This window comes from Castanea sativa, chromosome 10, assembly GCF_040712315.1.
Source record: "Castanea sativa cultivar Marrone di Chiusa Pesio chromosome 10, ASM4071231v1".
NCBI lineage: Eukaryota > Viridiplantae > Streptophyta > Magnoliopsida > Fagales > Fagaceae > Castanea > Castanea sativa.
In genome coordinates, this window is record NC_134022.1 from 11,191,981 (window position 1) to 11,218,929 (window position 26,949).

General features: G+C 37.7%; 2 protein-coding genes, 1 long non-coding RNA gene and 1 other non-coding gene across 4 annotated transcripts; 1 reads left to right on the plus strand and 3 right to left on the minus strand.

The window, feature by feature from the left end:
• The first annotated feature begins 7,814 nt into the window (after positions 1–7,814).
• TRNAD-GUC (transfer RNA aspartic acid (anticodon GUC)) lies at positions 7,815–7,886 on the plus strand. Its single transcript has one exon. It is a non-coding gene; the product is annotated as a tRNA-Asp (tRNA).
• A 416-nt stretch (positions 7,887–8,302) lies between these two features.
• LOC142613846 (uncharacterized) lies at positions 8,303–11,285 on the minus strand. Its single transcript, XR_012840316.1, has 3 exons — positions 10,916–11,285; positions 10,400–10,481; positions 8,303–8,744 (listed from the first exon to the last, which is right to left on the minus strand). It is a non-coding gene; the product is annotated as an uncharacterized LOC142613846 (long non-coding RNA).
• Positions 11,286–12,403: 1,118 nt separating this feature from the next.
• LOC142613198 (uncharacterized) lies at positions 12,404–16,796 on the minus strand. The gene is made up of 2 exons (XM_075785433.1): positions 15,868–16,796; positions 12,404–12,730 (listed from the first exon to the last, which is right to left on the minus strand). Exons 1-2 carry the CDS (start codon positions 16,533–16,535, stop codon positions 12,724–12,726), a joined length of 675 nt encoding a protein of 224 aa, XP_075641548.1. The 5' UTR covers positions 16,536–16,796; the 3' UTR covers positions 12,404–12,723.
• An 890-nt stretch (positions 16,797–17,686) lies between these two features.
• Positions 17,687–25,196, minus strand: LOC142613197 (uncharacterized). Its single transcript, XM_075785432.1, has 15 exons — positions 24,955–25,196; positions 24,659–24,851; positions 24,481–24,532; positions 24,353–24,392; positions 23,549–23,602; positions 23,133–23,245; positions 22,963–23,028; positions 22,735–22,877; positions 22,368–22,410; positions 22,175–22,236; positions 21,705–21,809; positions 20,867–20,942; positions 20,042–20,154; positions 18,510–18,569; positions 17,687–18,429 (listed from the first exon to the last, which is right to left on the minus strand). Exons 1-15 carry the CDS (start codon positions 25,040–25,042, stop codon positions 18,324–18,326), a joined length of 1,314 nt encoding a protein of 437 aa, XP_075641547.1. The 5' UTR covers positions 25,043–25,196; the 3' UTR covers positions 17,687–18,323.
• Positions 25,197–26,949: the final 1,753 nt, after the last annotated feature.

Here is a 26,949-nt window from a genome sequence, read left to right on the forward strand (position 1 = left end):
AGGGCTCGGCCTCAACCCATTTAGTGAAATAGTCTGTCGCCACGAGAAGCCATCTTTTGTTTCCTGCAACTCTCGGAAATGGCCCCACTATATCCAATCCCCACTGCGCAAAAGGCCAAGGACTGGAGAGAGGGTTAAGAACCCCTCCAGGTTGATGAATATTAGGGACGAACCTCTGGCATTGATCACATTTTCTGGCATAGTCCTGAGCCTCTCTCTGCATATTGGGCCACCAATAACCCTGAGTCAGGGCTCTATGGGCTAAGGACCTTCCCCCAGTGTGGCTTCCACAAATCCCCTCATGCATTTCCTCCAGAAGTGCTTCCGTTAATTCAGGATGCACACACAACAAGTACGGTCCTGAGAAGGATCGTTTATACAGTTTCTGGTCTTCGGACAACCAGAAACGTGACGCCTTTCGACATATCTTATTTGCTTCAGATTTGTCATGAGGAAGGATATCATTCTTAAGAAAAGATATAACCGGGTCAATCCAACTAGGTCCAGGCCTTATCAGATGAATGCGAACTGCGCTAGCAATGGTAAGAGTTGGCTCTAGCAAATCCTCCACGAGGATAATCCTGGGCAAACCCTGAGTCGAGGACGTCGCTAACGTAGCCAAAGAATCTGCATGGGTGTTTCCACTCCTAGAAATATGAGCCAAGACAAAGGAGTCAAATTCAGCTTGCTGACGCTTGACCTGGGCCAAATATTCCTGCATTCTGGGGTCTCTAGCCTCCATGGTCCTCATGACTTGGCCGACCACTAACTGAGAGTCCGAGAACACATGGATTTCTCTTCCACCCATCCTACGTACCATCTTCATGCCCACTAAGACTGCTTCATACTCAGCTTCATTATTGGTAGCCGAGAACGCCAATCTCAAAGATTTTTCGAAGACAATTCCCTTAGGGGACATTAGGACAAGTCCAACACCAGACCCTCTCTGATTAGCTGCCCCATCCACATACACTTTCCAAGTCGGAGGTACTGCAGCTGTGATCACACCAACTGGTTTGTCATCCATGTGTGCCTCTTTCAGGGTTTCTTCTAACAATGGTTCGGTAAACTCTGCCACCAAGTCAGCGAGGACCTGGCCCTTCACCGAGGTGCGAGGCTTGTATTTAACGTCAAAGGCTCCCAAAATGGTTCCCCATTTTGCCACCCTGCCAGAGTAATCGGCACTGCGTAACACCGCCTTAAGAGGCAACTGGGTCAGGACCACCACAGTGTGAGACTGGAAATAATGAAGAAGCTTGCGCGTGGCGTGAACTATGGCCAGAAGCGCTTTCTCCAGGAGCAGATAGCGCACCTCGACCTCATTCAAAGACTTACTAACGTAGTAGACCAGTCTTTGCACCCCGCTTTCATTCCTTATAAGGACCAGGCTGACTACGTGGACGGCCACTGCCAGATAAGCGAACAAGACCTCGTCCGCCTCGGGGCGAGACAAAATGGGTGGCCGAGAAAGATATTGCTTAAGCTGTTGGAAAGCTAACACACAGTCCTCGGTCCATTGAAACCCTTTCCACTTATTCAATAATTGGAAGAAAGGACGGCATCGGTCAGCTGACCGAGAGATAAACCTATTCAATGCAGCGATCATTCCGGTCAATTTCTGGATCTCTTTTGGGTTCCGAGGCGGCTGCAAATCCTTAATAGCCTTGACCTGCGCTGGGTTCACCTCTATGCCTCTGTGAGTAATCATGTATCCCAAGAACTTTCCGGACCCCACGCCAAAAGAGCACTTTGAGGCGTTAAGGCGCAGCTTGTACTTCCTTAACACCTGAAAGGTGTCGGCCAGATCTTTCACGTGTGAAGATATTGTTTTACTCTTCACCACCATATCATCCACATATACCTCAATGGTCTTTCCTAGTTGCTGTTCAAACATTCTGGTCATCATTCTTTGGTAGGTAGCCCCAGCATTCTTCAACCCAAATGGCATGACCTTATAGTGGTAGTTTCCTGTTGGAGTGATAAAAGCAGTCTTCTCTTGATCCTCCAATGCTAATGGAATCTGATGGTAACCTTGGAAGGCATCCAAAAAACTCATTCGAGGATGTCCGACAGTGGCATCCACCAGTTGATCAATACGCGGCATTGGGAACGAATCCTTGGGGTAGGCCTTGTTCAAATCTGTGAAGTCCACACATACTCTCCACGTTCCATTCTTCTTTTTAACCACAACCGTATGCGCCAACCATTCGGGGTAGAAAACTTCTTTAATAGCCCCAACCCTCTTGAGTTTGAGCATCTATTCCTTTACAGCCTCGGCATGCTCTTTGGAAGAGCGCCGAGGTGGCTGCCTTCTGGGCATAATGGCAGGGTTGACGTTTAAACGATGACAAATGAAGCTCGGATCAACGCCTGGGGCCTCATAAGGGTCCCACGCAAAAACATCAATATTGTCCTTCAGAAATTCCAACAACTCCATCTTCTCTTGGTGTGGCAAACGTATGCCAACTTGGAAGAACCTCTCCGGGTCATCAGCTATTAAAAACTTCTCTAACTCCTCACAAACAGCCTCATCTCCTGTCACCGCCCCAGGTGCATCCGGAGCTGTTAATTGCTATGACTCTTGGATGGGCAAAGCTAATGACTCGGCTTCTGACTGATGAAGCACTGCGGTTGATATGCATTGCCTGGCCACTGATTGGCTGCCGAGGATTTCCTCAACATACTCCCCCGAGGGAAACTTAACCTTAACATGCAAGGTAGAGGAGACAGCTTCTAGAGCGTGTAGCCATGGCTTGGCGAGGATGGCTGTATATGGGGAGTACGCGTCGACCACAATGAAATCCACCTCAACCGTTTCTGAGCCGGATTGGACGGGCAAACGAATCTGTCCCTTCGGCACAACGGCCCTTCCTTCGAAGCTTATGAGTGGCGAGTCATAAGGAGTAAGATCTTCCAACTTCAGCCTGAACCCCTTAAACAAATCAGGGTACATGATATCTGCACCGCTGCCCTGATCAATCATAACTCTCTTGACATCATAACTCCCTATCCTGAGAGTGACCACAAGAGCATCGTCATGGGGTTGAATGGTACCAACCTTATCTTCCTCCGAAAATCCCAAGACGGGTAAGGTCACCTTCAACCTCTTCGGCCTGCAGCCTGATTCCTCGGCCTGAGAATGGGAAACCGCCATCACCTTGGTGGGGCCTGAGCCAGTCCTACCAGGTGCAGCGAAAATAACATTAATCGTTCCCAATGCGGGCCGAGATGGATTATTCTTCTGATTGTTCGAGCCAGATTGACTGCCCTGTCTACCAGGTTGACACAAGTGCTGCTTTAGTTTCCCTTCACTGACCAGCTGCTCCAAGTGGTTCCAAAGGGTCCGACAGTTCTCCGTAGTGTGGCCCACATCCTGGTGATACTAACAAAAGAGGTTTTGATTCCTCTTTGCAAGGTCTCCTGCCATCTTACCAAGCCATCTGAAGAAGGGCTCCTTACGAACTTTCTCCAGCAACTGATGTACTGGCTCTCAGAACACAGTGTTCACGGCCTGAGGTGCTGCCGACCCAGACTGCCCAACATAATCTCTCCTCGGCTTGTTGTTGTGGTACCTGTCCGACCTGAAATCCCTTCTCTCCTGCGGGATAACCTTCTCCTTACCCTTTCCTTGCTGCTGGTCTTCCTCCACTCTCTTGTACTCGTCAATACAATCCATGAGGCGACGTACGCTGCGGACGGGCTTTTTGGTCAAAGACTTTCTCAAGTCGTGATCAGTAGGAAGGCCTACCTTAAAGGTATTGAGCGCCACCTCATCAAAGTCACCATCTATTTCATTAAACATTTCCTAGTACCGGTCGGAATATGCTTTCAACGTCTCCCCTTCCCTCATGGTCATGGATAGCAGCGAGTCCAATGGCCGAGGTACTCTGCTACACGTAATGAACCGCGAAGCGAATGCTCTAGTGAGCTCCCCAAACGAACCTATAGACCCCGATTTAAGGCCGTTGAACCACCTCATAACAACAGGTCCCAAGCTAGAGGGGAAAACTTTGCACATCAAGGTCTCATTGTGAGAGTGCACCGCCACCCTCTGGTTAAAGTGACTCACGTGCTCCACCGGATCAGTCCGGCCATTGTAGATGGTAAAGGTGGGTTGGGTAAACCTCCTGGGAAGCCTCCCTTTCTCAATCCTCCGTGAAAACGGAGATTTGGAGAGCTGGTGCAACGCCCGACTCATAGCATCGTTCCCTAAGCCCCTAGAAGGAAGCTTCTTGCGTCTGCGAGCTGGCTGGTCGTCCTCCTCACCAGAAGACATTGCACTGGGGGGTGAGCATGACCTTGAGCTATAGCTACCTCCCCGTGCTTCCTCTGAGGAAGGATTAGATGAGGACGGTGAAGACCTACGTCTGACGCGGCGTAGCTTTCTCTTCAAACGATTAATCTCCTTCTGCATGGCTTTAGCACCATCCTCATGGGTGGTGCTACCCCCACCATGAGTATGGCTAGCCCCAGGGTATTCTGTATGGACACTTCCCTCACAATCCCTTCGACGCTCAAGACGCTCGAAAAGATCCTCCGGTTGTGATCCCTGTGACTCTGCATGGTGAGAACCCAGGCCTGCCATAGTATCCCAACTCCTTTTGGACTAGATTCCCACAGATGGCGCCAATTGTAAGTGCACAATTACACCTGAACCCAAAGACAATTACGGGCTCAGGCCCAATGAGCCTTAAACAATAAAATTTGTAGAGTGTGGGCTTGAAATCTAGGTTAGAGGTAATGAGAACTTGATAACAGGCTAAGAGTTACAAAACACATGTAAATAACAAAAGATAATTGTAAATAGGCCTCCTCGGACGTAAGCCGAGAACTACTTCTGTATTATTTCTATTTCTTACTTAAAAGTTACAAAATTCTTAGTTTTTTTCTTTGTTGCAGATCCTCTCTTTCCTCTTTGGCCTTCACCCCCCTTAAATACTTCCTTCCCTCATACTTTTTGGAAAGTGACTAGAAGTTTCAACCCTACTGTTCAGGGGTTACTTCCCCATTAATGCAGCCAGGGAGGTAGGTGCTGAGCCTTTAATGCGGAGGTGGCAGCCTTTGCTCTTGATATTTTCTTTAACACTGGTGCATCTAAAAGGTTCAGGGTGTCCCCCTTTAACCATCAGTCTTTCCAGAGTTGTGTCTTGACCTTCATAATGAAGTTTTGAGTTCTCTTGGATCTGTCTTAGGAGAAGCTCGCCCTCGGCTGTATCCTCGGATCCTCGGCGTATGGGCCAATTCGTAGAGTTTAATTCTGGAGCAGGTCGACCCTCCATGCTACAGTCCAAAGGCCCATATGCCCACTCGGGTCCTTTTACTCCCCACAACTTATATCAAAAATGAACTCAGTTAAACTTATTAATATTTATTCAATAATTTTAAAATTATACAAATCCTAACATTCCTATCTAAAACAAAATAATACAAAGATAAGTAAAACAAATACACAAGTTTTATTTCTACACAATATCAACATTCCAAAATATAAAACAAGATTACAAATGACTTATTGGATAACTCATTTGATAAAAAATAAAAACATATTAGAAATTTAAAATCTTGAAAATTAACTTTATAATCTATTATCAATTGTGATTGGCACTCTATTTCAATTTGAGATATACATTAATGTTTTATTGTTTACTTATTTATACATGATTTCTTTTATAAATATCATATCATTGTTAAGCAACATACACTCTAGAAAATATCATAATTTATTTTGAAAAACCTATTTGGGACATAAATTGTTAAAAAAAATAGGTCAAGCATTCATAATTTATGCTAATTTGATACTTTGGCTTCACTATTTTCACACTTCTGAATGTTTCTCACTCACGTTTACAATTTTAAATCTATATTTTTAACTCTACTGTAACCAGATTATCTTGACATGTACTTTGCTATTTAATATCTAAATATCTTTACTCATTACAAAATACTCAACCATTCATCCTTCAATTAATTTGCATGCGGTTATGTAAATGTATCAATTGTTTCCTAAAAACTCACAACAAACAATTAAATCAATATTGTCTTAATTTTACCCCTTTTTTTTTACCAAAAAAAGTTTCAAAAAATGGTTTGGGTCGGGTAGGGTTGACCCGCAAAAAACATGAGTCGGGTCACTAGTCAACCTATTTTTGCTTCAGGTCAAAAAAATCGGCTTTGAGTTGGGTTTTTTGGGTCGGGTTAGAAAATTCTGACCCGTTTTTCCATGTCTAAACAGGACTACACGGATGGATAACATTTAACTTATTTTTTTCCACAATAGTAGTTTGTTGATTAACATCATTTAACCTAATTTATCACGGACATTCCAAAGGCCTTGTAACTGAACTGGCACCTCTTTATGTACAAAGTTCTTAGGAGTTAGGGGTCTAGGGGGAAAAAGGTTCGAGTTGCGGGGTTAACAGCATGTTGTAATTATTTCTCAAAAAAAAAAAAAAAAAGTTCATCACAGACATAGTTTTATTATAGATTAATCACAACCTATCAATCGTAATTGTGAAAACATAATCCCTAGATTTACTGTGTTTTTTTTTTTTTTTCCCAAAGGCCTGTATCAACCTATCAATTGTAACTGTGAAAACATAAATCTCTAGACTTACTGTATTCCTTTTTTTTTCCAAAATTCATCATGATTTTTAAAAGTGATATTATAATATTAATATCAGTGAAGCATCAGAGCAATAGGCTCAATCACTGAAAATGTGCTCAAATTGTGAGACTTACTACCATGCATGGCTAAAGCAGTAGCAAAAAAGCAGACAAAATCAATTGCAAAAATTAGTGTCAACAATTTTTGTTAGGAAATTATCTTTCATTTTGATGTAAAAAATATTTTTGTAAACATTCATGACTAAAAATACTTATATTTTAATTACAGTAAAAACTCAAAGAGTAAATAGAAGTACAACTATTTTATAAATTAAGGAAATAGTTAAAAATGCGAAAGTTGAAATTCATATATATAATCATTATATGTCCAATATTCTTATCACTAAAAAAAAAAACCAATTAGTTTTGCCAAGAAAAAAAAAAAAAAAAAACCTTTAAATGGAGCCAAAGAACACAACATCGCTCAACCTAAAATTAATCTCAAACTTTAAAGTTTTAGGGTCCGTTTGAATACAGCTGAAAACTGAAAATACTGTAATAAAATAATTTTTCAATGTATGAATAGTACCGTGAAACCTAATTTTAATGAAAAAATTACAAAAAAGTGAAGTTTGTAAGCCCGTAAATAGTGCACGGGAGCCTACAAGTGTGCGAAAAAGTCAAAAATCACAGCCTAAAAAAATGACAAGCGTGAAACGCCAGCAAATGCATTATTCATTAGCCTCTTGCACTGTTCATGGACAATGAACAGTGCAAGAGGCGCTGTCCAAGGAAAAAAAAAAAAAAAAAGTTGAAACGCATTTTAACAAAACGTGAATGTGTTCTGTGCAATCTAAACATTACCTTAAATTAAATCCCAAACGTCAAACACAAGTCAAGTGACGTTCGTTTTTTTTTTTTTTTTAAATAAATTCTTTAGACCAACTTTCAATTTGAATATTTCTCTAAAAAAAAGTTAATTTAATTTGAATCTGATAATTTGCAAATTTGGGAATTTTATATATATATATATATATATTTTTTTTTTTTTTTTTTTTATTCAAGAGCTCCTTTATCGTTTCAGTTGGTCTAGTAGCCAGTGTTTAGTTTATTGATTCTGCAAAGTCTTAAAGTCCTAACCCAACTTATAATTGTTTTCCCTTCTTTATTATATTATAAAATTTTAACAGAATGAGTTAAGACATCAACGTGTCGTTGTAGTATAGTGGTGAGTATTCCCGCCTGTCACGCGGGTGACCCGGGTTCGATCCCCGGCAACGGCGTTTATTTATCTTTTTTGCTTTTGCAATTATACACCTGTTTGTCCATTCTTTCGCCTTGTTTTGTTATGATCTTATTAAAACAGGGCCACCTGTCCGCAAAGTATGTGATGTTGTCGTCTCAAAATTCTCTCTAAACCCAACCATTGTGGGGCTTGTGAAACACCTTACTAATTTTTACCATTCAGCTTATTTTTTGTACTAATTATGAGTTTTATTGTACTTTTTCATATAACTTTTACCTTTATTTTTAGCAAAAAATTTTCAGTTTTAGTAAAATAAATGGATCTCAAACATATCCTAAATGTGTAAAAAAAATAATAAAAACTTTTTTCACCTATTGCAAGTTATGTAAAATTGTATAAAATCAAGTATGTACGTAGGCTTACTGAAGCTGAAAATAATAAAATAACTTTCTAGCCCAACCACGCAAAAGCTCATTAAAATCAGGTATGTACATAGCTTTTTAATGCATTGTGTCATTTTTCAATCTAATTGAAGTCATTTTATAAAACGAAATTACAAGTTCCAAGTTTCCAACTTCGAATTAAAAAAAAAAAAAAATTGACATTAGATACCGCTTCTGGTATAGATTATGATGGCCATCGGACAGTGTGACATTAAATTCTTCAGCATATGGTACCTAAGATGATAGACTATACACGTACGTTTATGTTTGAGCAGCCAAATGGTCGCCAAAGCAAATTGATCTGAAAGTTTTGAGAAGGTAAGTTAATGGGCGACACTCTTGGTTCATCTCGCTCTTATTAAGGGGATCGTTTTCCACTTTCCAATGAAGTCCCAAATCTGCCTTCATAATCACCTGTCTATTGTGCACATCAACTGTATACTCTTTTAACCCTGCATAATAGTGTAAAACAAACATTAAACTCCATAGCGAGTGTTCAAACTACATATCTGATAATGAGATTTCTACTGTTATATGTAGCATGTGTACATCTCTTTTTCCTCTTTTTTTGTTTTCCCTATTTAGTGGCTAACTATATAGATATTGTATTGATCAAAGAAATAATGCGTATATCCAAAATTCCCTCATCTTTATCCAACCCCAATTTCAGGTGGAATTTCTTTGCCTTAATCTTGTCCCTTAAGATTTTTAAATGCTTAGAATTACTTCACCCATCCACCAAAATTCTTTTTTCATGGACTTGAGTAGACCAATAATTTTCCATACTTATAGTCTTTTACTATTATTTAATAAACAAATTAAGAATTAATCTTATTACAAGTTATTAAACATAATACACTGTGGGGGGGGGGGGGGGAGTGGGGACGAGGATCCAAAATAGTTAATAAGATAGGTAAGGGCATTTCTGAGGAGATGAACTTTGTGAACTGTCCTTAGAAAGAACTTACCTAACTTATGAAGAGGTTGAACTATTACAGTTGATAAGGGCACAGAAGACTCCTACTTAACCTCAGAAAGTCGAGAATCAAGGGTGAAGGAAGCATGGCGCAACCCGAGGGAGGAAAAGTGTAACTTAGCATTGAATAAGAAAGAGAAGAAAAAGGAAGGACAAAGCAATCATCCCCTCCGCATTAAATGTATTGCAACTATTTAACTAACTACATGAATGGAAAAATGACCATGAATAATGCCCACATAATTCATACCTTGGTGTAAAATCTTCTAGCAAGGCCTTGATGGAACAAGTATAAAAAAAAAAGTGTGATCCTAACTCTCCAAATGTAGAGCCTAAATGTATTTTAGCTAACTATATAAATCCAAGAAGCACCTAAACCATGGAAGAGGAGATTTTCAAGAAAAGGAAAGAAAAAGGGAGATGAACCAACTATAACAACATCCTCGGACTGAACCAAACCCAAGAATAAACACTTAGCCATTTCAAGACTCTTTTTAATTCAATACATTCTCATCATCTTATAAACTAGGTTGATTATTATTAATTATCATAGAATGGGTACTTAAAAAGGATGATCATGCATCCCACCTCTAAAAATGTATTGTGTGAGTAGAAAGTAACTTGTTAACACATTTACATCTGTTATTAGCTACACTTTTTACCCGCTGCACACTGCAAATCAAGTTCCAACACTACAAGCTAGTAGTAGCTACCAATATTTTTAGGTCCACTAGAGTAGACCAATAATTTTCTACTTTTTCTATTATTTAATAAACAATTTAAGACTTAATCTTATTACAAGCCGTTAAATATTATTTACTACAAATCAAGTTGCAACACTACAAGCCGCCAGTCTCATAAACAGTAACATAAGAAGAGAATCATTCAAAAAAAAAAAACATTCTAGTCATAAAACATAAATATAAAATTAAAAAATTGAATATATTTTTATATACTTTTATTATATTTAAGTCCAATTCAGATTGAAGAATCATCCCACGCTCTGTCCCAACAAATGGGACAGGGTGTCCACAAGACGGAGCCAAATCATCATCCCTTACTAATTGTTGTCTTTTATCGGTTTCTTGCCTTGGACTTGTGATGTGATAAAACATTAACGGAATTTCTTACCGGTCATTTTAGAAGCAACTTCGGAGACTCTTTGCCGACAACGTTTACATCCCATGTTTGCAGTCAGCACTACAACCTGAAACTATAGATAGAAATTAGAGCACCTCAAATGAAAGGGCATAAACACAGCTATGCTATGTGTATAATAAATTGGGTATTTAATTGCTAAGTTGGCCATCTCCAAAAAGCACAAAGGAAAACAGAGTGGCTGTACAGTACAACCAAAAAGAAGAAATGGTTATTACTGTGCAGCAAATATCAGTTACTCAAATTCAAAGGAACTTAAGATGCACAAGGGAAATCCCTACCACTTTGAAACAATTTTATGTCTCTCAATATAAATTGATTAACAAGCGGGGACAGAGAAACATGTGATGAGAAATTCAATTTACGAAAAACAGTCATTGTGGCCACACGAGAATAACACTGGAGGCACTAGAATTGAACAAGTGGAACATCAAAAAGAATTTTCATTATGAATTCAACATGAGAATAAAAGAGAGAGATGAATCCTACCGAAGGGGGTGTCAAATTCTCCGTGTGTAAGAGAGATTTCTCGTTTAGTATTGGCATCATAGCATTGCTGGAGAGCTCTCTCCCTGTTTCTTTTATGTGGTAATGAATAACGATGAGCTTAATTGGTCCTCTCCTTTGCTTGGTCAACTCTATTTGTACATATATGTGCACGAGATTCCCACATGCAAAACTGAATTCAACTTTGTCACCATCAACATCACAACTGAATTCAACGATCTTCCAGGCTCTCTATTGGCATTGCTATTGAAAAGGGAGCTGTTATAGCGGATTAGGCAGGGTCAAGCCCACCACATTATTAAGCTGGCTGCTCTTGCACCCAAGATTCCAAATATGACCGACTTTGGGCTTCATGTTCTAATGAGTCCTTGTCTTGCACATATATTTTAATATTATTAGTGAAGATAAGATCGGAATCAAAGAGCTAGTTAACATATTAGAAATTTGGTGGTCTAATTATTGATCTCACACCGAAGTAGGTATGGGGAAAATGATTCTAAGGTTCCGATAACAGATAAAACAATAGTGGAATTTTTTGCCTTAGGACTTTGTCGTTAGCCTGCCACAACAAGTAAAAGAATTTCGGACCCAGCTTACCAGCAAATAACAATGAGGTATCCCATCCATCTACTCAATCCTATTTACGTAGGCCACCATTTTCGTCTGACTAGGTCACCCATTCAACCACTCTACATAGCGTGCAAGACATTCTGGAGTTCAGACAATTTTTTTTTTTTTTTTTTTTTGAAAGCCAGACAATTTATTTTTTAAATGACAGACAATTAAAATATAAATCAGATGTGCTTGAGCCTGAAGCGTGCACAAACTTTTTCTTTATCTAATCCTAGTGGAGAAAAGCACCAATGTTCCTGTAGATCATTCTACCCAATACCCACGAACAAGTTAGTTATGGCCTGGCAAATGCCAATGCCAATCACACCCCTTTGGACTTGAGAATTCCAGATTTTAAAAATGATCACAGGACATTCTTCTAATAGACTAAACACTTATAAAACCAGTCAAATAACAAATGCTAAAACTATTTTTACTGCCAACACCTACATGTGGTGGATATCACGTTCAAGTTTGATGGAGAGAGAGAGAGAGAGAGAGAGGACATATCTAAACAATTTTACAATGCATGGGGCATACAATATAACCATGGTAGGACTTCCATGACACCAAAATTTGATCATCTTTTCAACATGATTACCAATTTAAAACTTTTATAGGTCACACTAGTTCAAATAAGGGGGAAAAAAAGTTGCAACTCATGGAATAATTTCTATCAGTTAGCTAGACGGTATTATCCTCTGCCAATCAGAACCTAAAATGATAACAGGATAAGATCAATACAATACGTTCTCTGCGATATACATTTGTCTGGGTTGATTCCTTATCTATAAAGATTCATTAGTAACTACTGCACTATACTCTCAAGGAGAAATTTTAAGCACAAGCAAGGGAAACTTTCTCCAAAACTCATCATTATGTACAAGGATTCATTCTCCTTGACGAGGACTACAGAACTTTACACTCCAGGACCAGTTCTAAGCACGAGCAAGGGCAACTTTCTCCAAAACTCATCAACAATAATAATAAAAAATGCAATTGAACTTTACACGGAATTGAAATTCTATAGTAAGAGATACATTGAAAATGTATCGCCTGTATACAATTATTTTTCTGAATTCCATAAAGCTCATAACAACCACCCAAATCCTGACATGATTAACAAAACAGGTGAACCAGAGAGAGTTAAATATTCTGAAAATCCTGTACAGCCTTGATCATCCCCTGCACAAAAAGAAAATGCACATTCATATACTACTTCATCTGCAAACTAAAAAAAGAAAAGAAAAACAACAAAGAAAATTTCCTAAACACACTATCCACAACGTTTCAACCACTCGCCCATTTCATGCAATTCTAAAGACCTCATTAAATTTGCGGTGGTCAATCCTCTTCAATGTAAAGCATTGTTTTACACAAATATTGTGAGTGTCAAAAGAAAGTATTATTTGAGATGAACAAAACTTAGATACAGTACCTTGGATATGGTTCCTTAAGTTCCCCAATTACATCACTGCATGTGGTCAATATATACACAAGCATAAACGATGCTAGCCTCAACTTAACCCCTAACAAAATTTTAAGTCTGATGGAAAAAAAAACACAGCACCAAGCCAGCTCTCTCTCTCTCTCTCTCTCTCATGCACTGATCCAGGATCAGTGGTGGTGGTGCTAGTTTGGCGTTGCCATCTGGTGGTAGATGTCATGATCTGGTGTTTGGTCGTAGCTGTCATGAACCACCGCAGGATTTGGGTGGTTTTGTAGTTGGCCTGTGGTGGCCGATTTGGGTGGTCATAGTTCATCAGTGGTGGCAAATTTAGATTTTGGTGGTCATAGCTGCTCATAGTGGTGGCGGATTTGGATGTCTGAAGGTTGATTTTGTGGGTTTGTTGATATTTGGGTTGATTTGGGCAGTGGTTGTTAGGTTGTGGTTGATGGGTTTGGTTTGATTTGTGCGTTGGGTGCAGTGGTTGTTGGGTTTGTGTTGATTTTTAATTTGATTTGTGCGGTGGGTGTGGTGGTTTCCAACTGTGGGTGTGGTGGTTGATTTGGATTTGAATTTGGGTTGGGTTGGGTTTTTTTTTTTTTTCCCCCTGCAGATTGTATTTAGTGGTGTTGGAAATTTCGGGTTAAGAGGGTTTTGGTCTTCAAAGGGACACTAAAGATGTTTCCGGCTACGAGAAGATGTCAGTGATGGTGTAGTGGAGCTTGGAGAGGTTGAGGGAAGGAGTAGGAGTGGAGGTTGAGGCATGACAGTGAGGAGGGTAAATGAGGTTAATATCATTTGCTGACTGTGTATAAATTGACCATGTGTAGTTATGTAATTGAGGAACCTAAGGAACCAAACCTAAGGTGGTATACCTAAGTTTTGCCCATTTAACATCACCCTGTTATTATGCCGGTGCCAATGCTTAGGCACTTCATCATGAAACCATAAAAGTAAAGCAAGCATGTTTTGGAAACATAACCAAAACAAGGGCAGCCCAATACTGATTCCCTAAATATATTGTTGAAAACCAAAAAAAACAGTGCACAATTCTTTTTCACTTGAATATCCTCAGGATAAATTAGTTCATAAAATTCAAGACAACATTAGTCACAGTCCAAACCTATGCAACTTGGCTTGAAATATCTGGCCACAGCCATCTGGAAGAAAATAGACACCAATCAGCAATCTGTACCATAGCTAAACTATCTCTAGTTCCTTCAATATTCAACACTTACTAGGTGCTTTCCAATAGTAAAGGAATCTAAAACTACCTCAAAAAATTTTGGCAAGTTTGGGATCAGAAGTCAGATTTAACAGAGGAGAGATTTAGACAATAAAGATTTTAAAATTAAGATTTTAAAATTCCCCTCAAAACTCCTCTAGTCCTCCTCCCACTTCAGTGTACTATTAGCTGATGCAAGTACTGTTGCTATAGTTTTATATAAGAGCAGCAACTTTCTATGTAGATTGTAGAAAGGTAGAGCAACAATTTCTTTTTTTATTGGCAATAATTACAAATTTGCCCAATGGGTCTTGAACCCATGACCTCAACCACCAGAAATTTTTTATGAACAGAGTGCCGTTTGAGCAGGGAGCTCATTGGCACAGATGAACAATAATAAAAACCATTAAAAAAAAAAAAGCAAGCTTAGGATCTTTAGCAATGCATTAACCTGATACTTCTCAGTTATGACACAAACGAATGACTTCTCTTCTTCATTATCTTCCTTTATTTTATTTTATTTTCATTTTCATTTTTCTCCTGATACTATATGGAAGAATTAAAATTTTGAAGTAAGGGAAGAAGAATTAAATCATAACAAGGACAGAAGCTAATTATACCTTCACACTTACAAGTCACCATATAATTAATAAATGAATTACAACAGAATGAGGAGATTCATTCTTGATTATTGATCTTTATTTGATATTGCAACTATAGAGGGCTATAAAATTCTAACAGGAATCCTCTTTATTAATAGACTCCTTTAATGATGAAATTTGAATTGATCTCCAGCAAACTAAAAAAGTTAATCCAACTTAATCCATAAAAGGGACAGGAGAAAAAGAAGACCAGCAGTGAGGCCCTTTAGCAATTACAACAATTGGTTTAGTGAATTCAGGAGGCCACTCCCATACAATAACACTACAACTAAGTGCATACTTTTAACTACTCTTGCAGAAGTAATAACATCATCTTAAGTTCCACCTATAACAAAGACAGATACTATTGAGATGATTCCATGTACAGTGACTGCAACTTAAAATTGATATCAGAGTTTGGCATTTGGCAATCAAAAAGTTAACTCAACGCTTGTGAGATATACAAACCATCATGAGTAGAAGACCAAAAACGTGGGCAAACAACATACAAGACAAATAAGAAATCATGTTTGATATGAATAGTGAAAAAATGCATGTAGAACCAACTCTAGGCTTCAAAAATCCATAGGTGCACAGTGAGAGGCAAACATATAGACTAGATTTTCTCTTAAACATTTCTTCAGCCATCCTATATATTTACTAAAAATCGCCTGACTGTAAACAACCAAATGGTAAATCTCTATAGTCATACTTAAACTAAAGTAGAACAAACAATTCTAATGTAAATTACAATACTAATAACATGCTTCAGAAGTACATGATACATTATTAGACTCTCCCACAACACAATAAGCTTCATAATTCTTAATGTAGGTTACCAATTTGTGGCACAGCATGAATAAAAAAAACTTTCTTCCTCGTCCATCCATCAATTTGACATTCATAAATGCACACAAAATTTGTTCTTAAAGATACAACAAAATACATACAATCTGATAATATATGCATATAAAAACATCTCAACAAGAATGAAATGCTGCAGTCTCACCTCCTGGAAAACCCCTTATCTCTTCGACTCTTCTCGGCCATCAAAGCCCGTTCCCTCTCCTTCTCGCGCCTCTCTCTTTTGAACCGTTCCTCCCTCAACTCCTCCAATGTCTTCTTCCCACTCTTTTTCCCTTCATCCTTTTTCACCTCACCATCTCCACCACTCTCACCATTCCCATCATCGCTCCGCCTTTCAAGGTACCACGGCAACTTAACTCCTTTCCCGGCAACCCCATACCCTAACCTATACTTCTCGTCTTCCGGACCCACAACTCTCGGCGCCTCCTCTTTCTTCATCTTCTTATTCTTCTTGAACTCATCTTTTTCACTGCCTCTCTTGTTCTCTGATACTTTGATCGGATCAAAAATCCTGATTCCTTCAAAGAGGTTAATGTGACCAGTCTTTGGCTCCGATTCAGCAGGCACTGGTTCTGGTGCTGGTGCTGGCTCTGGCTCTGGCTCTGGCACTGGCACTGTGGGAGCCAAGCCACGAGCAGTACGGAGGCGCTCGATTCGGAACTCGGTGTCGCGCTTCCTCGCTTGCTCGCGCTTGAGCTGCTCCTCCTTCGCCGCAGCCTCCTCGTCGCGGCGGACTTTCTCTCGGTTGTCGAAATTGTACACATTCCACCGCTTCTGTGGCAGAATATTCAGACCTCCATGACCTCCCATTACTACTCTATTTACCAATCCAACCTACAGTACACAGATGGTAATGGATTTCCCAAAACGAATGCGGAATTAGGGTTTCGCTTTGGCGATTGTTTGTTTGTGATTCGAAAAATAATTGTAAATGAACAAATTAAAGTAGATACATATATATATTGAGAATCGAGAACAGTATGCCGTAATATGATCAAAATTCAAAGGTCGGTGATGGAACTCTGCCAATTAAGGAAGTCTTGTTTGGAGTTGGGGGCTAAATTTGTTCTGGGAATTATTTTTCCTTTCTCTAAGCGTATTATATAAGCGAATTGATTTTCGCCACGTCGGCATGGGAGGCGGCACTGTCGTCATTTCGCTTTTTATAGCGGGGAAAGCGTACCGTATACAAGGGTGCTGGGTGTTAGGATTAGGCTTGTGAGTTTTATTAAAAATAGGCCTGCCAATGAGTAGCCCATTTTAGCTGCGAGTGTGTGTGTGTGTGTGTGTGTGTGTATTTGTTGCGTGCGTGCCTTTTTTTTTATGAAAAATTTGTTGTGTTATGTATGCTGTATATCTCAACCGGCCTAGTCCTCAAAATTTGAAAAATCAAATTCAGTTCTCACTAAAGAGATTTTTCAAATGAATTCACTTAGTTGATCAACGGCCTCATTTTTCAAATATTTATTTAACCAATTTACTTAAAATTGGGAAAAACAAAATCATTTTGGGCATTCAAATTATATTCGCAAAGCAATCAAACTATAACAACACAGCACTAAACAAGTTCTAATTGAATTATATTTAATCTTTTCTATAAAAACTCTAATTAAATTAAGTAAAACATTTTCAGCAACTCATAATTTAAATATGTATAGCACATGAATGTATTTTTGTAAACGTTTTCACGCATTGCATATTTTAGCGAAGGCAATAAAACTCCTTTTTTTTTTTTAATCCAATTGTTAGGGAGTAAGGGATTTAAAAACCTAAATGTTTCTATTAAAGTACAAAAGTGTCATTGAGTTACAGTACAAGACTCTTAGAGGCAACAAAAATTTAAGACAATGAATTTATGGGTATGGACAATATCCCAACCTAAGAGATCCAGGAGTATAACATGTCTAGAAATTTAACTAGATCTCATATCACATTTCACAAACAGAGCAACTCATGTGGCAAAAAGACCTAAAAGCATTAAAAATAATTTTAAAAGTATAAATAATAACAATAATAATAGAATAAATAAAAACAAATGGACATTGAATGAACCTGCAAGCATGGACATTAGCAAAATCATGCCTATCCAGGGAAGATCAGAGCTTTAAGCAACTGCTTCAGATTCTGAACTCTTGCCATTAATGGCAAACAAGATATTGCAGATCTCTCCCTCACCTCCTCCCCTGCCCTTCCCCTCCACCCACCAAAAAAAAATAAAAACTACAGTTATATCTGCAAAAACCTATACTATAGATGGTCATCAATGGACATTGAGGTGGTGCTGCCGGCCTGAGATTCCAATCCATATGACAGATGTAAACTGACAGAGACATAATCCACATTACAGAAACCCGCCAGCATAAATAAGGATCGCTTCTCTCATTAAATCATACTACTATAATTGCAGAAACACCTATGATAGAGTACCACCAACTTTTGGATTCAATAGACAGCATGGCTTTCCACCAAATGTAGACAACTTCTCATTGAGTTGCAAACTTTCTTCTATTTTTGTCATACTAAAACAGCCAGGAGAAAGTATTTCTAGGAGAATACAAGTTATGAGCAATTGAAGTGTAATTTGCCTTCATGATCCCATCAAAAAATGAAGTCACTAAGCTGAACACGATTTTCTTTCTGGGCATTCCTACTGATAATATATGCACTGTCTTCCACGCCTGCACTCAAACAATTCATTCTGTGCCTGTACAATTGACAGACCATGAGCAGAGAGACTCACCCAATTCATAGTAGAGAATTTTTTTTTTTTTTTTTGGCACTAACCAAGCAAAGTGATCTTCACAGCAAACAGAACCCCAGATAATAGAAAGTCCAGTTCCTTTCCTGCACTCAACAAACACAGCTACATATTCAACCTCCTAGACAAATCAAAGGGTGTAACCCATGGTACATTGCAACCTTGTTTGAAAGAGATGAAGGAAAGTATTAACTAATATTTAAAAAACCAAACTACTAAAAAAACTAAAAAATGACAAGTTTAAGGTTTTGAGGTCAAACAGGGATTGGAACAAAGGTCCAACCATAATGACGTCATAATTAATTAATAAAATATTCAAAATTGTAAATATTGACTAGAAAATATTTTTGTTGTTTTAAGACGTATAGATATTTATATTGTATAATTATTTTAAAACTTTTTTTTTATAAGTAATAGAAATTTTATTGATAATTTTTTTAAGACATATAAATATCTACTGTATAATACTAAAAGGTTAAATTAATAGTAAATTTTCAAGGAAAAAAAAAAACTAGACAACCCATCAAATAATGAGGAGGCATGCAATGAAATTGAAAATAAAATCATATAAGTTAAAACTTAAAACTATCTACAACTAGCCAATGACCTTTAGGCCAACTAGCACTTTCTGGTGTTTTCATCAGAGTCATCTAGGGTTTGAATCTCCCTCCCTTACTTAAGATGTATTATAAAAAATAAAAACGAAGGCTATTTGGCATTAATGTTTAGGTGGTTGGTAGGTAGAAGGGCCCAACATGAAGCCCAGTCATGCAATGGAGATAAGATTAACTTACATATTTGGACAAACAAAGTGAAGAGACTTGATTCTTTACAAAAAAACAACAAAAAATGACTAAGAAGGGCTTTCGCATTGCCAATCTAATTATCAGCCTGACCAATGTGGATCTACTGTTGCCAAGACAATGGAAAGTGGAAACAAGGGAGGAGCTAGAAAAGATAAGGTGATGAGCAACACCAACACCCAGAGCAAGGCCTTGCTCGACAGTTGCCAGTGAGATATTGCGGCACTGAAAGCAATGTGAAATTGGCAGTAAGATTGGCTGGAACTGTAAAACCCATGAACAGTTCAGATAACTGGCACGTCCGACTGTAGTTCCAACAGCTTGCAATTTTTTTTCCTCCCTGGTTTTTTGGGTTATAAAAACCAGACTGCTGGCCAGTTCACGGTTAAGTTGGTCAGGCTAGCCGGGCTAGTCTGGTTTTTAAAATCATGATATTCAGTTATTGATGACAACTGATACTAAAAAAGAAATTAACTTTGGAGGGGGGGGGGGGGGGGGTGAGTAAAAAGACAAAGAAACTCCCTATTATATTCATATTCTAGACCATTAAATTAGTTAGACCTTTTTTTTCCAAAGTTATGTTGGTTAGACTTATGCAATGTTCCAGAGATCTAAAAAGACATTTCTCCATATGTACAATAGAAATCTTGAGTTTCACATTTACTTTCAGATATCCATAATCCTCTCCCCTAAAACATTCAGGATATGAATAAAAACAGGTTAAAAAAATGCTTTTGTAAATATAGATTGCGTACCAAGTTGCAGTGTACATATCATAGAATTTCTCAAAGGCTTTATCCAAACAGTAGTGACAAACCAAAAGATCCCTGATATCAGTCACACTGCATGTTGATTTGCAGCATTTTACCTAGATTCAATCACATTTTAACATTATTTAGCATCATAGAAGACAGTCACTGCAAAATAAGCACCATATATCAAGACATTGGTAAGCACACAGAGACTTCTCCTAGGAGACAACATATAATTTCAAGCTACCTTTAACAATATGACTTTTTGTCGTCTTTTTTCTGTTTCTATCATAAGGCAGCCCAATTGAGAAGGGGGAAAAAAGAACAACAAACAAAACACAAAAAACCTCTATTTTCTGAGGCAACCAAAAGATTCTATCCACATTTTTTATTTTACTTTGTATATTATACACTAATTTGATCAGAATTTTGAAGCATAGGAGAAAAAATATTGACAAGAAAGCTTCTAAGAGGAAGGAAAATAAAAGGCAGATGACACAAAAAAAGTGTGAATAAATATGCAGACAGAAAAACTGAATGACTTCTTTATACTGATTTGGTCGCATAAAGCAGGTTCTTGGTCAAGATGAGTTTGCAGGAATATAAGGTTTGGTATTCATATTGTTATTCCAAACTAGCAACATGCACAGATCTTATTACAGTTTTTTTTTTTTTACTGTAATAATTGCATAAACATTTATACAGACACTATTAACATGTCAACTTTCAACCAGAACCTCTCAACTTAACTATTATACATATTCAAAGTGAAACAGCAGCATTTCCTTCTCTAGATGTGAACTACACTGAAGCAAAGTAAATACTCACCAGACGCTTGAGTTTGTGGGAGTAATAATGTCGATGGGATGGATGCATCCTGATATGCTCCTTCAAATGGCCTGCACTATAAATTATAAAATATATTCTATCTCAGAGCTCGGAGGTCAAACATAAGTAAACACCATCAAGAAATATCATAACATGAAGAAGGGGGCCAAAAAGGCATTCAGACCCCCCCCCCCCCTTCCCTCCCTCCCCCTCTCTCTTTTTTCTTCCCCCTGGTTTTCTTAGTATTTGTCAACACTCTTTCAATAATATCTCCTATTTAGCAAGTGCACCAAAACTCAATATTGCATCAAATTTACATCCCATTATACCCCACCTTTCATTATAACACACAAACAAACAGCATGGAGACCACCCCTCCTCTTACTTGATATAACACACAATGTAACAACCTTCCCCAACCATTAACATTAAACCCCTGCTCCTATCCAGTAGAAGTAATCCTAGATATCCACATCACAACATAAAGTGAGACATTTGACCTATTATTCGCACAAGAACAGCACAAGTTGTTTCAAATGCAAAATAAAGCATCCACAGAAAGTCAATAGGCACAATATAAAATTCGAACCCTAGGCTTGGTTGTAAATAAATTTTCACATGCAAACAGGAAACTGCCTTTATTTATCATTCTTTGAAAGCAGCTTCCAACACTGATCCACACTAGATCCAGAAAACTGTAGAAACTAGATGAGTAAGCACATATATAATAGCTTAGGACCAAGAAAAGCAGAAATGATTGGAGAACAACACAACCTTGTTGTATTTCATAAAGAATTTTAAAGCAGCCAAGCGATAGAATACAAATTCTACTACTTACTTGTCACAAAGGATATTACTACAGTCAAGGCATGTAGCCAAAGTTAATGAGCTGCGGCATGCATTGCAATTTGCAGCTGACAAGTTTTTTCCTATCTGGTGGCATCTGCAGATACAAAAAGAATCCAAAATGAATGTTAAAATTATTTAATAACCTTGTCGTTACTTATCAAAAAAAATTATTTAATAACCCATATTTGCATGTTATGTGATCTCAAACAGAAAGCTGGGAAATATATGTCAATAAGATTCTTTGTAATATATGCCAAGAGGGGTTGCGAAGAATAGCACAAATTTCTTATAGCTCAACTCAACTCAGCCAAACCTTAATCCCAACTAATTGAGGACTGCTCCATGGATCCTTTTATGCACTCAGCCCTATGACTAGGGCCATGTCCCCATTTACCTATCCCATTCATGAATTACAGTAGTGATAAAATGATACAAGATGAGGAAAGAGTATTTTCGAACCTTCTGTACAGTCCAAGAAGATCTCTGGATATTGAACTTGACTTATTTTGCCCCTCTGCAACCTAGAAAAGATAACTTTAAAATTTTAAAATAATTTCAAACGCACGAAATAGGTAAGTCACATCACCAAAACATGCAGGTTTTTCATAGAAGTGGTTAAAAAATTATAACAAACTTGGTTATACGTCATTACCAAACAGTCTTCAGCAAGGTGTCCAGGCCTCTGACATTTCCAACTACAATAACAAATTCACAATCACAAGTAAATATAGGCCCAAACTGAAGTATCAGAAGTATATCCCAGAAGTTACTCAAGCAGGAAGCAATGATTCCTCCTTTCAAAGTATCTCATTTAAAGTGTTGACATTATATTAGAGTGATATGATTAAATAGCAGAAAGAAGTTGCTAATGCTCGCCTATTGTAATCTATCCTTTTTTTTTATATAAGTAGCCAATTGTAATTTATCCTAGAATGGGTTCAGCTGTAACGCAATTATTTAGCTTGAGTAACACATTTATGTATATGATCCATGATCAAAATGTTAAGCCAGAAATAAACCATTCATAAGTACAAAGACTAGATCTCTTTTTGGACCAGCGATGGCGGTTATAATCCCAAGTGTCCTCCCCAAACTCAGGCAGCGGCAAGGCACCTTTAACTCCAGATGTGGAGACATCTGAAATTTGGTCACTTGAGGACCCCTGAAAATTTTAAAATGGAAAGACTAAGAATTCAGGAAGCAGTATATTCTAACATATCAAAATAATTTTGTAAACAGATCAACACCTTGTCAAGTTTAAGATTTTGCAAAAGCTCAGCTTTGCATTCCATGCTGCAAATATCATCATCGGTCTATCAGCACAGAAACACAATGTTCAGAAGGTGAGTGGGCCGGGAGAAAGCAGAGTAGGTGAGCAGAAGTTTGAAAAAGAAAATATGCAGCTCACATATCTCACCTCATTGCATATATATTCTCCGTATCTCCCACATACTACACAAACAGGCTCTCCTGGTTCCGGAAAACGTTGCTCACTTCTGCTCTTGACACGATTGAATTCATTTATGGAACCTAAAAGAAGCATAGAAAGAAAACTAGCATAATCAAAGACACATCCATGACTTCCCCACCTAAAAAGTTATGAAGATTGATAAATATTACTTTACAGATTAGAACCCTTCACTAAATGGAAATGTTTGTCATTTATCAACCAAGTCAGATCAACACTGGAATTAGAGGAACTGTTTTTCACTGATAAGTAAATTACAAAGAGGAACTACTTTTAGATCTAGTAATGTTAATCATAACTAATCCTCAAATTTTTATATATGACTATAAACTGGAAGCAAAACAGATAGAGGCTCAGAAACAAACCAGAAGTTGGAGGATCTTGCTTTTCTTCACATTCTGAAGAATTACTTTCATCACCTGGAGTTAATGAACAGTGTTACAAATTAACATGAGCCTAATTCCACTGCAAAATACCAATTCAAGTACATCATAGTTATTATCCATATCATGAAAATGTCTACGAAGGCATTCATGGCTGGAGACAATTTTTTTTTATATATATATATATATTTTTTTTGAATTGGTAAGTTACACATGCACCCAGTGGATCTTAAACATACAACCTCACCCTCCACCCCATTATTATGGGAGGAGGAAGTGCCAATTGAGCTATAGCTCATTAGCGACTGGTGAAAATAGGCATAACTGGACTTCAATACATAACATATTATATTATGAATGCCCTGATGCCCATCTACTCAAACCACTCCACCTTCTTAGTCAATGTTGAGACAAGAGAGGATGAATACTTCAAACTAGAGACCATTTCCCAAGCTTCATTACTAAATTCAGACAAATAAGAAAGTCAGATATAAAATCATCATACAATAAGCTATATAATTAAAAACTTGATTAAGATTTCTTATAATTTGATCATAAGACACACGATTTCCACATGTATGTAATGTTATCATATAAAGATTTCTTATAATGTGATCATAACAACACCTTATAACATTGAAAAAATATCACTGCCAACTTCATTTTTTTGATATTGAAACTCTCATCCAATTTTGCAACTCAATCCCAAATACTAAACATTTCTAGAAACAGTAAATATCAATAAGATAAAAAAATGAATTAACATAAAGAGTGGGAGGAACTTACTTTCATATCCTACTATATTTGCACCTGAATTAGAAGTTTCCTGCAACCAAACAGTAACTGAAAACTCACTCATAAAGTAAAATCTAACTAAACACAAGATAAATCAAACTGCCAACAATTTGAATTACCAAAACGTCGGCAGTTAATTCCTCGTAAACCCGTACCGAACTGACTTCCTTCCTGGTCGTTCAAAAATTGAAAGTTTAACACCACTGGAAAAGTAACAAAATTACAAACTGGACAACGATTGCATTAATTAAAGCTCAAAATGTCAAATTCAGTGAATTGAATTTTTTTTTTTTTTACCTTCTTTTTGCAATGTAATCCTGGTGAGACATAGGTCCATCGTTCTCTTCGATTTCAAGTTTCCGATCAGGCGGTGGTTTGGGATTACGGCGTCGTTTTTGGCACGGCTTTTTCTCGTCACGCTGAGGTGGTGGTGGTGGCGGTGGCGGTGGTTGTTCAGTGAGAGGAGCATTTCCAGTGGCGATGTTGTAAGCTGAAGATTTTGAAGAATTAGAATTAACAAACAAATCTGTGTTTGGTAGGTAAATGGAATTCTCTTAGTAAAACAGTTAATAAGTAGTGAATCAATATGATACCTCTAAGGTTTTGAAGTACAGAGGAGAGACTGAAGTCTTTCTTGTACGCTAAGGAAGGGTTCTTGTAGAAATTCGACCGAGTCCCCATTTTCTCTCTCTCTCTCTCTCTCTCTCTTTCTGATACAAATTCACGAGCCAGAGGAATTGAGAGAAGGTCTTGAAACGGTGCGTTCCGGCGAAAATATTGATGAGGATGGACAAGGATCGTATGTCGTTTCGTTTTTCCCTGATTCCGTAGAGTCGTTTACAATTTTTCTTGAAGCCGCGTTTTCGTCTTCTATACTATTATTTAAGGGTATTCTGTTTGGATTCCACATTTTTTAGTTTAAAAATGTCCATATACTCTTATGTTTAAGTAAAGACAAAACTAAAGGATAATCTCGTAAAATTACAATTCTAACTCCCACTAAAACATTGTCTAAAAAATATGACCACTCTTCTGTTAAGTTTTAAATTACTTTATCTACTTTTAAATTACTTTTTCAAAATAAAAATGATATATATTAGTTTTTATTTATTAATTATTTATTTTGTTTTTTTATGTGATATGTGGCAGTTTTTTTAATTTTAATTTTAAATTTTTAAAGAAACCGTGTGTGGGTTTTTTTAAAGAAAGTGGGGTAGTTTTATTTTTTTACAAAACTTGGGATAGACGTTTTTTAATAGAAAACCGTAGGGTAGTTTTTTTTAGACGGTGGGATGGTTTTTTTTAGGAGAAAGTGGAGATTGTGGACAGTTTTTATTTTTTCATTTTTTTGTTATTAGTTTTTGTTGATTTACAGTTTTAACCTTATTTTTTATTTTTTAGGAATAAGAATAAGTTAATTAAATTAGGAGTATTTTTGTAAGTTGAAAACATAATAACTAACTTTTTGAATCCTCTCAATATATAGAGAAGATAAAATAAAATAAAAAACACAGTTTTTTTTTCTACAAAATAGGACCACTAACAAAAAAAAAAGCGTCATCGCACGCGTTTTGCGCGTGCGATGAGGCTAGTAACAATAATGGATCAGGAGCCGAAGCAATACATTAGGTTCAGTTCATCCAAATCCTTCATAAATTTTTTTTCATTTTTTACCCTCTTTTTTTTTTTTTTTTTTTACTTCTCTTAATTTGTATCTTAACCTTTTTAAATCAATGGTTGAGATTTAAAGTTGACTTGCAACTATCAATCTCAACTATTTATAAGAATTGCATTAATCTGATAGTAATTGTGGGGGGTAAAAAGATCCTGATGGGAAGGTGGGCCTTTTGGGCCGTGTTGAGGAAGGCCGACCTGCTCCTGGGTTTAGAATCTGTTAGTACTATGGGTCGGCCCATACGCCGAGGATCCGAGGATCCAGCCGAGGGTGAGCTTACCCTCGGATGAACATCGAAGAACTCGAGATTTCATGGTAAAGATTAGGGGATGACACGGTTAAGGCCAATGGTTAAGAGGGGTGAACCCTAGAACGCTCCAGAAGCACCGGTGTTGAAGAAATGTCAAAGATAAAGGCTGCTGCCTCCACATTAAAGACCCTGCACCTACCACCCTGGCCGCATTTATGGGGAAGTGACACCTGAACAGTGGAAGGGAAACTTCTAGTTACTGTTCAAAGGCACTAAGAAAAGAAATATCTAGGCTAAGGGAGGAGTTGGGGCAACACGTGTACAAAGTATTAAAAAGAGGAGTATTTAAGGGGGAACCTGGAAGAGAGAGGGGGACGGACTTTTTGTAACCTAAAAAGAAAAAAGGCTAAGAGAAAGATATAATATAAGAACAGCTCTCGGCTTACATCCGAGGAGGCCTATCAACTATATTCCTTGTTGTTTCCAAATATTTGCAATCTTTAGTTTGTCATTTAATCCCCACACACTTCTAACCTGGGTTTCAAGCCCACACTCTACAAATTCATATTGTTTAAGGCTCATTGGGTCTGAGCCCATAACTGTTCTTGGGACCAGGTGTAATTGTGCACTTACAATTGGCGCCGTCTGTGGGAACCTAGTCTA